At 45.3% G+C, this 14676-nt stretch overlaps 1 protein-coding gene across 6 annotated transcripts in view; it reads left to right on the forward strand.

Moving 5' to 3' along the window:
• Positions 1-14676, forward strand: part of NAPEPLD (N-acyl phosphatidylethanolamine phospholipase D) — a 34973-nt gene continuing 20297 nt past the window's right edge. Inside the window, exons 1-2 of one of the 6 annotated variants that reach the window (XM_029077963.2) lie at positions 1167-1303; positions 2018-2102. Coding sequence is in view for 1 of the 6 variants with exons in the window: in XM_029077959.2 (XP_028933792.1) it covers positions 68-312 (245 nt within the window). In the remaining 5 variants the exon portion in view is untranslated. The other 5 variants (XM_029077959.2, XM_029077964.1, XM_029077962.2 and 2 more) reach the window with 5 other exon arrangements.

Genomic DNA, 14676 nt, shown 5'->3' on the forward strand with positions numbered 1-14676 from the left:
CCGGGGTCGGTCCTGTCCTGTCCGGTCCGGTGGTGTGCGTTGCGGTGGGGGCTGGGGTGAGGCGGCCATGGGGGTGAGGCGGCGCTGGTGGCTTTGGTGCTGGCCGGGCCTCCTGTCCGGGCCTCGTCCGGCCTGTCCGGGTCTCCTCCGTCCTGTCGGGCCTCCTCCGGCCTGTCCGAGCCTCCTCCGGCCTGTCGGACCTCCCCCTGGGACCGACACCAACGGTGGCACCGCTGCCAGCAGGGCCGGCGGCGTCGAGGCCGGGCCCGGGCCTCTTCTGGTCCCCGCAGGCTCCTCCGGCCCCCGCCCCAGGTGAAGCCCCTTCCCCAAACACAAAACCCCGGGGAGGACGCGGTCGGGCACCCCCCACCCCCGGAGAGATTGGGGGGGTTTCCCCCCCACGCGGTGAAGTGAAGGTTTGGTCCGTGCAGGTCACCCGGCCTCGTCCTCTCCCCCATCTTCTCCCCAGCCCTCCCCCTCCTTCTGCCCCCTCCTCTTTTCCCCCTCCCTCCCACCGCTCCCTTCTTTCCCCCTCCTCTGGCCTCCCCTTCCCCTCTCCTCCCCCCTCCTCTTTTCCCCCCAACCCCTCTCCCCCTTCTGTGACCTCCCCTCCCCTGTTCTCCCCTTTATCCCCCTCCCTCCTTTCCCCCATCCCTCTTTCCCTTCCCCATTCCTCTCTTCCCCATCCCTCTCTTCCCCCTTCCCCATCCCTCTTCACCCCTCCCTTCTTTCCCTGCTTCCCTCCTCTTTTCCCCCACATTTCCCTCCCTCCCTCCCTCCCCTCCTCTTTTCCCCCACCCCTCCTTCCTTTTCCCCTTCTCCCCCCTCCCTCCCTCCCTCCATCTTCTCCCCATCCTTCCCCCTCCCTCCTTTCCCCGTCCCCATCCCTCTTCTGGCCTCCCCCAATCCCTCTCCCCTCTCCCCCCGGCCCGGGGTGGGGGGTGTGTGTTGGGGGGGGGGGGGGGGGGCGGTCCTCGGCGGTGTGCTGGGCCTGGGCCCGGGCCCGGAGGTCGCGTTGCAACAGGTCCTCCTGGCGCTCCAGAAACTCGTTCTCCGCAGGATGAAGCTGAGCCACGGTGGGGAGCAGGATCGGGGGGGAAAGGGGGGCGGGGTCAAAGACGGTGCCTTCTTAGGGGTTTTGGGCGGGGGGGCGATCTCGTCCCCTCCTGGGTCCCTTTCTTAACCCTCAGCGCCCAGACTGGAGGAGGAGGAGGAGAAAGGATGCATTTCAGGTCCCTGGGCCGTTGTTCCGGCAGCTGAGGGGAATCACCGCATCCTCCCGAGCTCCTGCATCGACCTTATTGTGAGTCTCCCGCCCCTGGGGAAGGTGGAAATCACCTACAAGGTCACCGACTTCATCTCAGCGCTTAGAACAGTGCTTGGCACACGGCAAGCGCTTAACAAATACCACCATTACACCGTCCCTCACCTTCTTCACTCCGTACGAGGAGGCTTTCTGGAACTCTGGCTTTGCTGTGGCATTAGAGTCTTGTGATTTGGGGGTGGTTTTATGTTGTGTTTTTTTTTCATAAAGATATTGGAATTTGGGATTTGTTGAGATAGAGATGCTGATTTCGCTCTCTTCTTAAAATAAACATCCGGCAAAAAACCCGTCCTATTTTTCGCAGTTGCCAGAGTTTTGTGTTTGCATCGTTGGCGTTTTAAATAGGCTGCAGCATTGTTCGGAGTAGATGTTATATAAGCTCTAAAAAGAAAGACTTGGCTGCTTCGATTGAATTACGACATTGAGGTTTCGAATTAGAAGTTTGTGATGCATTGCTCCAGAGTCAGAATTGAAGGAAACTATAAAGAAGGTTAGCGTTTATTTTCTAAACGTATTTCAGGGTTGTCCCTGAGCAAATAGCTGCATAGCTGTAGAGAATTTCAGGTGACAATTACAAATTCTAAGGACAGTTTTTGCCAAAAGAGCAGGAGAGGATTTACTAATTGGAAGACTACTTGGAGCATTTTAACAACTGTTTATTTGATTTAAAGTGTCAGTGGGTTCCCTCTTCAGAGACAGACAGTTGAGAAGGTGTGCTGGCTTTCTCCGTCAAATAGAGTGGAAAATTGGGATGCAGCGATCTTCTTGAAGAAAAAAGGTGATTAATTGGCAGTGCCTAAATATCGCGTATTAAAGAATGTGGCAGATCCGTTTTAGCTCTCTTGGAATATGTTCCAGGGTCTGAATCGTGCCAGAACGTGAAAAGAACAGGGTAGCGTAATGTGTGAAGTGGAAAAATCTATTTTAAAATGTTTAATACTGTAGATTTCTTCAAAGTTTCCCATCACAGCTAGCAAAAGTTACAAATAGATCAGGCTTGTAGCCCACAGGTAGTCATTACATGGACTTTTTTAGGTAATTCTTTGATTTGTAGTTTTCAGTGACTTTCATTTCTCTAACCAACAGAGGAGTGAATTTTCACTTTGACCGATGTTTAGATGTGCATTGTGTTTTCACAGTGTTCTGTGGTTTTAAAACATAACTCAGGTGGATGTAGTATGAATCAAAATGTGTGCCGTGAAACTCGTAGCCAAAATGGTTTAGTGCTGAACTTCATAACTAGATTTTGGTAAACATGAAATCCATCGCAGGTATTCAAAAGGGGAGTGAAATTTAGTTTGGATACTTGAGGGTCTGGATGAGGGAATGAATTTATCGTCGGAAAGACTGTGGAGGAATGTGAGCTGATGTTTGGTTAGCTGAGCTTTGACTCAAGAATTGTTCAGTAGTTATTAACTGAGTTTTTTTTATCTGTGTTTTCCTTGTGGTAATAGATGTGGTGTTCATCTTTCTTTTTTCCACCCCTTCCCGCTCCCTTTTGAGTAAGTAAACATGCGGAGTAGCTGGAGGGTTTGAAATGTTTCCTTGTAATAGTTTCCATATTGCACGTAATGTGGGTTCGTGTAATTAATGATTTCGTAAATACAGAGGGCCTATTACCTGAAGACCTGCCCAAGGATCCTTAAAGCTAACATCGAGAGTCAGAATCCCACCTGTTAATTTAAGATGATTGTTTGAAGTTTGATTTTTGACGTTCATGGAAGAATAGGATGTGTCCGAGATTTACCGTGCAGTCTTAAACACTTTTCTAGAAGTGTTTTAAAAATGAAACCTTTGTTAATAGACCCACCTAATTATATAGACATTTATAAACTCCTACAGGAATCTTGTGAATGTTATATAATCTTATTTTAGAATTTGTGTATTAGTAGCATGATGGGGGACTCAATCAAGTAATGAGTGGTATTTATTGAGCACTTACTTGTGCAAAGAACTGTACTAAGCACTTCAGCTGCCAATTTATCTGATATGTAGCTTCTTTGTTTTTAATTAGGCTTCAGTTTCAAATAAGAAACCTTAGAATAAAAAAAGTGAAGCACTTAAAGCTCCTCAGAAGGAACGCACATAAATTCAGGTATTATATCCTAACAAATGACTGTGTTCTGATCCCTTGAGTTATTAATGAGTTGAGCCATTTAATCCCCTTGTTTCTTAAACAAACTAAAAAGAAATCCCAACCAGGTGAATAACAGCTTTTCCTTTTCTTTAAACCAGATGCCCTCTTTGAGCATCTGTGGAGAAACAGTTTCCAGGTGATGGGGGCATTAATGTAGAAATTAAGGGCATATTAGTGAAGCTATTTCAAAAGTGTCAAAAAAGAAGGAAACGACAAATTCATAAAGCCGTCGCTTTGAAAATTTCATCTGATTCCTTTTGTCTGAACTACATATCCTCTTCTGTTGTTAGAAACAAGCAATAAACAAAAGTCCGAAACCTAGAACTAGGAATAGAGACCCTCAGCCACCAATTAATTGTGTGAGTTTTGGCGAGTCACATTGAGCTTATGGATGCTTGACTAAAGAGGACTATTCCATTTCATGTGGAGGTTGAGACCAGTCCAGACTTGTAAGCTTGTTACGGGCAGGGAAACATGTCAACCAATTCTGTTGTAGTGTACCCTTCCGAGCGTTTAGTTCAGTGCTCTGCACATAGTAAGCACTCAATAGATATCATTGATCTATGATGTAAGGATGGTATAGTAATTCCATATTTACCATAGGTGCCCACTCCAAAAGATCGGATGGCCCCTTTGGCAATTCGAGGGGGTTTCTAAACCTTTGACAAGACCTAGCGGTTTTGTGACCTCTTCAGATTTTTCTTTTTTTAATTGTGAGCCCCATGAGAGAAAGGGACCGTGTGCAATTTCCACGTGTTCATTTTCTCCCAGAGCTAAGTACAGCCCTTTGGACATAGTAAGGGCTTAATAAATATTATTACAACTAAGGCTGCCACGGGCAGGGAACATGTCTACCAATTCTGTTGCACTGTCCCAAGAGCTTAATACAGTGTTCTGCACACAGTTTAGCGCTCAGTAAATATCAGTGATCAATTGTTTACAATTCTAACTACTCTTATGCCTTTGCTCTCTCTCGGTCCTCCTCATCTTCCACTAAAATCCCTTCCCTATTTTTGGTCCCTCACTCAAAATGAAACAGTTAGCACCTCTGATATTTCCTCATCCTTTTCCACCCTAGCCCCATATTTATGATTCAGATGCAAAATGAAATTAGGTTGAAGGTCACTCTTTAGTTAATATTCTCTAGTGCACTTAGTACATGGTTGATACTCAAATGTATATTCACACATGACTCATTTAAAAGGTCAAATGTGAAATGTACCTGATTGAAATTTTATTTTCCCTAAATGAGTCATGTGTGTAAATAGTTTATTTTATGAGCTTTTTGTAAGCTCCTTGTAGGCAGGGAATGTCTGTTGTATGTGTTCTCCCAAGTGCTTATTACAGTGCTCTGCACACAGAACCCAATAAATACTATTGATGGTACATTGTTGTACATGAGGTTTTTTTTTCCTAAGCCTGTAATGCTTAGCCTGATTTAGACAGCTCAGGATTGTGTTCTGTAATTCTATAAAAGAAAAGGAATGTATATCCAGTTAAATATATCACTCACACATACCTAGATGTAATTTTGTTGGTGACATAATTATAAATATGTAAGTTGCCCTGAGGGTGCTTCTCTTTAACAATTTTAGTACCCAGCTAAAAGGCCAAGTGGCCGTCTGCCAGGTGAACTCTGACTAAAGCACCTTGTGCAAACCGGAAGGACGTCCTAAGGTAGCGTGTATACTCTGTCTAAATATGAAATATAGTTTTACTGTTGTCTCTCCGTACTGTGTAACCTTAAAGTTGAAGTCCCACCGTTCGAAAGGAAGCTTTGCAAAACCTAAAGATATTGTACTCAAATACAGCATTCTGATATTGTGGAAAATCTCAAATTCCCTCAGTACTTTTAAGCTTTTGTTTGGAAGGCTTAGTTTTACCCTTTTTTAAAAAAATTTTACTTTGATCCAAGGTACAACAACAGAGCATTAAGTTCGCTAAATTTTCCTTGGGCATCTATCAGAGTTTTATTAGTGAAGAAGCTTTTAATAGAAGAGAAGCTCGAGGAGTGACGAGGACTATTCAGAGGAGCAGTACTCCATTTTGAGAGAGGATTGAACAAGAGGAAACAAGTGTAAATTTCAGTTAGGTACAATAGAAAAATTCATGTTTTTTGTCAAAACTACCCTTTCTAAATTTGGAGATGTTACTGATGGTGAATTTTTATTTGATTTTTAGTGTGTGTAGTCAATTAGAACCACCTGTGGAGTCATCAATCTCTTCTACATTGTGTGCGTAGAAAGACTGTCGGTCCTGGTTATCTGCCTCTTAATTTTGCCATCCAACCAAAGCCTTTGTTCTGAGAGACACCGCTTCCAGAGTTGCCTTCTGAGGTTTCTCTGCTGGTCCGCTTACTATGAGCCAAGTTCGCGGGTAGGCACAAGATAATCAGGTGGGACACTGTTCTTGTCCCACAGTTTAATAGGAGGGAGAGCAGGAATTTCATGCCTGTTTTACAGGTGAGAAAACTTGGGCACAAGGAAGTTAGGTCACACAGTAGGCAAGTGGTGGAGTCGAGATTAGAACCCAGGTCCTCTGAGTCCCCAGGCTCTTCCACCTTGCTACTTTTACTACACCCCAGCCCGCACACTTGGTTTTCTAATGCTAACCTTCTCATTGTACCCCAAATTCGTCTGTTTTGCTGCCGTCCTCTCGCCCACATCCTACCTCTGGCCTGGAATACCCTCCCTCCTCATTTCAGATGGGGAATTGCTCTCCCCCACTTCAAAGCCTTATCGAAGGCATATCTCCTCCAAGAAGCCTTCCCTGACTAAGCCCTTGTCCTCTTCTTCCACTCCCTTCTGCATCACCCTGACTTGCTCCCTTCATTCATCCTCCTTCCCATCCCCACAGCCCATATGTAAATAACTGTAATTTATTTTTTTATTAATGTCTGTCTCCCCCTCTAGACTGCGAGCTTGTTGTGGGCAGGCAATGTGTCTGTTGTTATAGTTGTACTCTCCCAAGTGCTTAGAACGTGCTTAGCACACAGTAAATGCTCAATAAATACAACTGAAAGAATTGAATAAACTAGGCCACATTACTTGCCGTAGCAACTGGGATTTTGCTTATGCCTTGAATAATGCTTCTCTGATCTGCCTCGTTTTTTTGTATAGTCTCTTCCCCCACTTCACCTCACCACTCCACAGGTGTCTGTATTGTATATTGTATTGTAGTTTGAATTGTACTTTCCAAGCGCTTAGTACAATGCTCTGCACACAGTAAGCGCTCAATAAATAAGAATGATTGAATGAATGAATGTTTGGGTGTCCTGTTGCCATCCATTCTCCCCTCAGGCCTGCCCGGCGAGGATATACGATAACAAGCATCGCTTTGATGTAGACAAACTGACTCCATCCTAGGACCTCATTGATTGTGAGCCCGTCTTACCGTTTGATGTTAAGTAAGGCCCGTAAGTGGCATGGATGGAACGGTTGGATATTGATGCTTGTGGTAAGTCCAGGGAACGGTTGGATATTGATGCTTGTGGTAAGTCCAGGGCTGGCAGCCAGGTAGGACGTTGGGCTCAAAAATTGCAATAAAAATTTTGGGTCCAAAGCTTGTTGTATTGGCACCATTTTGGGTCAGCCTTCTTACTGTCCTTTGGTTTGATTTTATATATATATATATTTTTTTTTTTCGTTCGTTGCCTCTTCTCACATTCCTGATCGTCATACTGCCTGTTTTTTTTTATAGCACTTGTTAAACATTTACTCTGTGCCAGGCACTGTACTAAGTGCTGGTGGAGACTTAAGCTAATCATGGTGGACACAGTTCATGTCCCATGTGGGGCTCACAGTCTTCATCCCCATTTTACAGTTGAGGGATCTGAGGCCCAGAGAAGGTGAAGTGACTACTGAGGGCCATTCATTTTAACTTGTCTGGCTACTGATGTCTCTTGAACGGGTGAATTGTAAGATTTGTAGGATCTTAGAATTTGTTTTTTATGACATTTATTAATCACTTTTATTGAGTGCTTTCTGTGTGCAGAGCACTGCACTAAGTGTTTGAAAGAGTACAATATATCAGAGTTGATAGGTTCATTTTCTGCCCACAGTGAGCTTATTTGGCACTTACTATATGCCAGGCACTGTACTGAGTGTTGGGGTAGATACAGTCTAATCAGGTTGGAGCCAGACTGTGTCCCCTGTGGGGCGCACAGTCTTAACCCCCATTTTACGTCCAGAGAATTGAAGTCACTTTCCCAGTGGTCATGCAGCAGACAAGTGGCAGAACTGGGATTAGAGCCCAGGTCCTTCTGACTCCCAGGCCTGGGCTCTAGGCACTAGGCCACCCTGCTTCTCAGCTGAATTTGTTCAGCTGTTGCCCCATTTCTGGGTGAATGGGCAGATCTAATGCATAGGCACTTCCCCCTACCAGCCACTCCCCCCATCCCATGATGTCATAGGAGCCAAACCACTGCCAACTCAGAATTGGAACAGAGGGTCACGGCCCATGAGAGGATTTAAAGATCCCCTAGGGACTGGGGAGCTCTGTCGGCCTCGACCTCGATTTAGAGAAGCTGTTTCTCGGCCAGAGGGAATCACCCGTGGACAGTTAAGTAACTGAAAGGCTTGGGATCTGGACTTTAGGTTCTGGAAAAAAGTACCGATTGAGGAAATGGTTTTGTTTTGTAAGCGCATTTGGTTTATGCTCATTTGACCATGTAGTGATGTGGCCTTATTGCCTGCGTCCTATCATTCTAGGATGCTCTGCATGCAGCAGGCACTTTAAAATATCATTGAGGATAATGATGGTTTTTGCCTCATATAAGGAAGGGAGCCTGCTTGTCTGTGTTCTGAGAATCCACACAGGCCTGCTTTATGGGAACTACTTCTGTCCTGGTTTGCGGGTGAGAAGAGAACAGGATTTGGAGAGTTCTGCTTTTTTTTCAATTCCTCCTCCCCATCCTCACCAAAGGAGAAGCAGTGTGGCTTAGTGGATAGAGCAGGGGCCTGGGGGTCAGGAGGACCTGGGTTCTAATCCCAGCCCCGCCATGCATCTGCTGTGTGACCTTGGGCAAGTCACTTCACTTCTCTGGGCTTCACCTGAAAAATGGGGGTTAGGAGTGTGAGCCCCATGTGAGAAAGAGTATGTCCAACCTGATTAACTTGTATCTACCCCAGTGCTTAGAACAGTGCTTGGCACATAGTAAGTGCTTAACAAGTACCATAATAATAATTACTACAAAGATGGGCCCCAACCTAGAGCAGGACAGGATGATAATGATTTTGCAATATATTTTTTTTTGGTGGAAGGGTGGAGGGGTGGTGGCCTTCACAGTTTCTTGATTTGGACTCTTAGTCTTGTTTATATCAAGACCTGATCATTTCTAATCAGGGCCAGGAAGACCCCAAATGGCAGCTTTCTGGTCAGTTAACTCTTCGAAGCCTGTCCTCTCCCACTCTTCAGCCCACCTAAAATTCCCTGCACCCCTTTTGCCCTCACACTTAAAATGGAAAATGGGCCTCTCTGATGGTATTAAATTCATCCTATGTGCCCAGGACTGTGCTAAGTATTGAGAAGGTAATAATCAGGTGAGATACAGTCCCTATCTCACATAGGGATCACAGGGTGAACAGGTATTTTATCCCCATTTTACAGATGAGGAAACTGAGGCACAGAGACATTAAAGGACTTGTCCAAGGGGCAGAGTGGAAACTGGAGCCCTGGCCTTCTAACTCCACTCTCTGGCACTTTCCAGTGCTGCCTCCCTATTGTGGAAACCTGAAAGATTTCTGTGCCTCTTGAGGCTGTAATAATTAGAAGAATAATTATGGTATTAACTGCTTATAGTTCTACGCACTGAGGTAGATTCAGGTTAATCCGGTTCACATGAGGCTCACAATCAAAGTAGGAGGGAGAACTCATCTGTAAAATGGGGATTAAGATTGTGAGCCCCATGTGGGTCAGGGACCGTGTCCAACCTGGTTAACTTGTATCTACCCCAGCATTTAGTAGAGTGCCTGGCACATGGCAAGTGCTTAAGAAATACCATAAAAAATGGGTATTGGAATTCCCATTTTTACAGATGAGAGAAGTGAGACACAGAGAAGTGAAGTGACTTGCCCAAGGTCACACAGCAGGCCGATGGCAGAGCTGGGATTAGAACTTGGGTCCTGTGACTCCCAGGCTGGTGCTCTTTCCACCAGGCCATGCTGCTTTCCAGGCTGTACCTTCACAAGGTAGGAGTTTTGGTGATTTTTCCTCTGATCTCAAGGAACACTAGCTGGAAGCCTTTGTGCTGCAGCGGGGAAGGCTAGGGACCTCAGGATTCAAACAATCAATCAATGGTATTTATTGAGTGCTTACTATGAGCAGAGCACTGTACTGGGCTCTTGGGAGAATACAGTACCACAGAATCAATAGACACATTCCCTGCCTACAACAAGCTTACAGTCTAGAGATGAGCTTACAGTCCAGAATTGCGTTTGAAATTTGGCCAGTTTGGGTCAGGCATTCATTCAGTTGTATTTATTGAGCTCTTACTGTGTGCAAAGCACTGTACTAAGTGCTTGAGAGACTATGATATAACAATAAACAGAAGCATTTCCTGCCCACAAGAAGCAGAATTATGCCTGTTGCAGGGAGGACTGAACCTTGTCAGAGTTCGGGGAAAATTTTTGGAGGAGTTTAATCAACCCGTCAGTCATATTCCCAAGCTGGTCTGTAGTCTGCTGGTGACAGGTCAAGGTCCAGACAGGATCCCCCTTCAGTTCGGATGTGGCGATCATTTCATGAGGATATTAATAATAATTATGGTACTTGTTAAGCACTTACTATGTACCAAGCACTGTGTTCTAAGTGCTGGGGTTGATATAAGTTAATCAGTTTGGACACAGTCCCTGTCCCACATTCATTCATTCAGTCATATTTATCGAGCGCTTACTGTATGCAGAGCGCTGTACTAAGTGCTTGGAAGGGTTCAATAGAAGAATAAGCGGGCACATTCCCTGCCCACAGCAAGCTTACAGTCTAGAAGGGGAGGCAGAAAATAATATAAATAAATTACAGATGGGGCTCACACTCTTAATCCCCATTTTACCGATGAGAGAATTGAGGCCCAGAGAAATTAAGCGACTTGCCCAAGGTAAAACAGCAGACGTGGTGGAGTCGGAATTAGAACCCAGGCCCTCCTGACTCCCAGGCCCATGCTCTCTCCACTAAGCCACGCTGCTTCTTGGGTAGCAGATGTAAACTAGGTCCAACGATAGGATTTCTTGAGTTAATACTAGCAACCTTGGAGTCTTAAGTCTTCTCATTGCTTTAGAGCCCCGGGTGGATTCTATTGGGCGTTCATTCCCCTCTGCATGTTTTATGGTTTGGGTACCTCTAGAACAGTCATCAACATCCACTAATTCCTGGATGACTCTCCATGCCATTTAAGTTGGTCATGTGAACTTTACCATCTAATCCTTTGCCCACGACAGAATTTGGCACATCTCCGTCCAACAGCATTTCACCTGAACAGCAAAGCAGCGTGACCTAGTGGAAGGAGCACGGGCCAGGGAGACAGAGGACCTCGGTTTCAATCCCAGCTCTGCCAATTGCTTCCTGTGTGACCCTGGGCAAGTCACTTCACTTCTCTGTGTCTCTGTTCCCTCAACTGTCACACGGGGATTTGATACTTGTTCTCCTTCCAACTCGACTGTGAGCCCCAGGTGGGGCAGGAACTGTGTCCCACCTGCTTAACTTGTATCTACCCCAGTGCTTAGAGCAGTGCTTGACCCATAGTACCCACTTAACAAATTTAACAACCCACTTAGTACAGTGCTTTGAACACAGTAAGCACTCAGTAAATGCAATTTAATTAATTTAATAAATTAACAAATTTAAAGTGGGTGAGCCCATTGTGGGTGGGGATTGTCTCTATTTGTTGCTGAATTGTACTTCGCAAGTGCTTAGTACAGTGTTTTGAACACAGTAAGCTCTCAATAAATGCAATTTAATGAATAAGTGCTGAGGGACTGAGGGTGGGGTAGCTATCAAATGCTAAAAGGGTATAAATTCAAGGACGCAGGTGATGCAGAAGGGAGGGGGAGTAGGGGAAATGAGGGCTTAATTGGGGAAGGCCTCTTGGAGGAGATGGGATTTTAAATAAGGCTTTGAAGATGGGGAGAACTGTGGTCTGGCATATGTGAAGGGAGAGGCAGTTCCATGTCTGAATTATGGACTGCAAAAACTGCAGCATCACACTCACACACATACTGATTCATACCTTATCATCAATGGGACTACTGAGTGCTTACCGTGCACAGAGCATTGTGGTAAGCACTTGGGAGAGTACAATACAGCAGAGTTGATAGACATTACCTGCGCACAATGAGCTTACAGTCAAGAGGGTAAAACAGACAATATAAACAAATAATTTCTTCCCCAAATCTACACACATGCTTATCTACATTTTCCATTCCTAAATGTGTACACCCTCTTATGTATACATCTAGAGCCAATCAATCATATTTATTGAGTGCTTACTACTGAACTAAGCGCTTGGGAGAGTATAGTATAACAGACACATTCCCTGCCCACAACAAGCTTTTCATCACATACACACATTATCAACACAAGTATTCACAGATTCCGCACCATACTTGCATGCCTATTTCCCCCGCGGACCTAAGCTTTGAACCCCCGGACATGTTTTCATACAAACAAAATACACACTCATGTATAATTGTCCTTCATTTTTTCATAAGAAAATGCCCCTAATGGCTAAAGAAAGTATGACTGAAAAGGTCAATGCAAAATTCATTGACCCCGTCATAGATTCACCACTCTCATTCCACCCACGTATTCAATCTGTCACCAAATCCTGTCGGTTCTACCTTCACAACATCGCTAAAAGCCACTCTTTCCTCTCCACCCAAACTGCTACCAGCACTTATCCAAGAGATCCAAGCACTCATCCCATCCCACCTTGACTACAGCGTCTGCCTCCTCGCCGACTTCCCGGCCTCCTGTTTCTCCCCACTACAATCCATACTTCTCTGCTGCACAGATCGTTGATCAACAAAGTCCATGTCTCCCCACTCCTCAAGAACCTCCAGTGGCTGCCCATCCACCTCCGCATCAAACAGAGCCTCCTCACCACTGCCTTTAAAACAGTCAGATCACCCCCTACCTCACTTTACTAATCTCCTACTCCATCCCAGCCTGCACACGCTGCTCCTCTAGCTCTAGCTTAAACACTGTGCCCCAATCTCATCTCTCTCGCCACTGACCCCTTTCCCTTGTCCCCCCCGCGCCCAACCTGGAATTCCCTTCCCCTCCACAGTTACCAGACCGTCACTCTCTCCACCGTCAAAGCATCATTAAGATCACATCTCCTCCAAGAGGCCTTCCCCGATTAAGCCCTCTTTTCCCCAGCTGGCTCTGCCTTCTGCCTCATCTATGCGCTTGGGTCTGTGACCTTTGGACATTTGATATTTACCCCACTCGCCAACTCCACACCACTTCTGTAAAGACCTTCAGTTATATAGTATAAATTATTTATTTATATTAGTGTCTGCTCCCCTTCTAGACTGTAAGCTTGTGTTCTGCACATAGTAAGTGCTCAAAAAATATGATTGATTGATAGACCCAACCGTAGTGCATCCACAAGGATTGTCCTTTATTATTTTGTTGGGTTCGTCATTTGCAGCACCCCCCCCCCCACTCTTTTTTTAACTGGTATTTGTTAAGCACTTACTCTGTGCCAGGCACTGTACTAAGCGCTGGGATAGATACAAACTAATCAGGTTGACACAGTCCATATCCCATGTGGAGCGCATATTCTTAATCCCCATTTTACAAATGAGAGAACTTAGGCACAGAGAACCGAAGTAACTTGCTCGAGGTCACACAGCAGACAAATAGCAGAGCTGGGATTTTAGAACCCATGTCCTTTTGACTCCCAGGCCATGCTGCTTCCAGTCTGCTGCTGCTTTTGCTTTCACCTCTATGTTCTATTCTGTTTTGTTTTTAAATGGTATTTGTTAAGCTCTTACTATGTGGCAGGCACTTTACTAAGCACTGTGGTAGTTACAAGTTAATCAGGTTGGACATAGTCCCTGGCCCATATGGGGCTCCCAGACTTAATCTTATTTTTACAGATGAGGTAACTGAGGCCCAGAGAAGTGAAGTGATTTGGCTAAGGTCGTGCAACAGACAAGTGGTGAAACTGAGATTAGAACCCAGGTCCTGCTAAGTCCCAGGCCCCTTCTCTTTCTCCTGCTGTTCCTTTGGCTGTCCCCTTTTTGTCTCATGAGCCTCTTGAAATTCTGTTCGAAAAAAGCCCCCACCCTCTCACCACATTCATTAGTACATTCATGCATGGTTTCCCTTCCAAAGGTGCTTCCAGCCCGAAGTGCAGTCGCAGTGCAAAACAAGAAGGGAAAAAGAAAGAGAAATACCTTGTCTATCTAAGCCTTCTGGCTTCATGAACGTGCTGGAACATGCACCTCGTACAAAAAGTATAGAATGGGCTCACTGAGCTTTCCAAACTGAAGAGCCAAACAACATTATACATCTGAGAGCCATAGATAAAAATAAAAATAATTTTACCAGAATGGGGAATGAGAGTTCCAGTGAAGGGGAGAGTGGTGACAGTGGGCACTAGGCCCCTCTATGATGGGAAAGAGAGGTGGGTGAAATCATAAAGTATGTTACTTAGCGCTTCACTATGAGACCACAGAGAGGGGAAGAAGATCCACATGTGATGATCCATATCTGCAGTGTGACCACCTCTGGTCAAAATCATAAGATTATGGAACACTTTAAAAACTGTTGTGGTAACTGAGAAAAATTATCAATCAAAATGGTATTTGTTAAACTTTTATTATGTTCCAGACACTGTACTAAGCTCTGGGAGGGGATTCAAGCAAATCAGGTTGGACACAGTCCCTGTCCCACATGGGGCTCTCAGCTACATCCCCATTTTACAGGTGAGGTAACTGAGGCCCAGAGAAGTGAAATGACTTGTTCATGCTGCTTCTCTGTGTCACTCGCCCCAGGTCACAAAGCAGACCAGTGGCAGAGCTGGGACTAGAACCCAGGTCCTTCTGACTCCCAGACCAGTGCTCAGTCCACTAGGCCTTGCTGCTTCTCATCTATGTTTACAACATTACATTTACAGCAGTTTAATACTAAAAAGTAGAATCAAAAATAGCACCAGGCACTGGAAATTTAACAACTCAGCAAAGTATACTATGTATGTGTGCATTGTTGGCTG

Source organism: Ornithorhynchus anatinus, chromosome 13, assembly GCF_004115215.2.
Source record: "Ornithorhynchus anatinus isolate Pmale09 chromosome 13, mOrnAna1.pri.v4, whole genome shotgun sequence".
NCBI classification, from domain to species: domain Eukaryota; kingdom Metazoa; phylum Chordata; class Mammalia; order Monotremata; family Ornithorhynchidae; genus Ornithorhynchus; species Ornithorhynchus anatinus.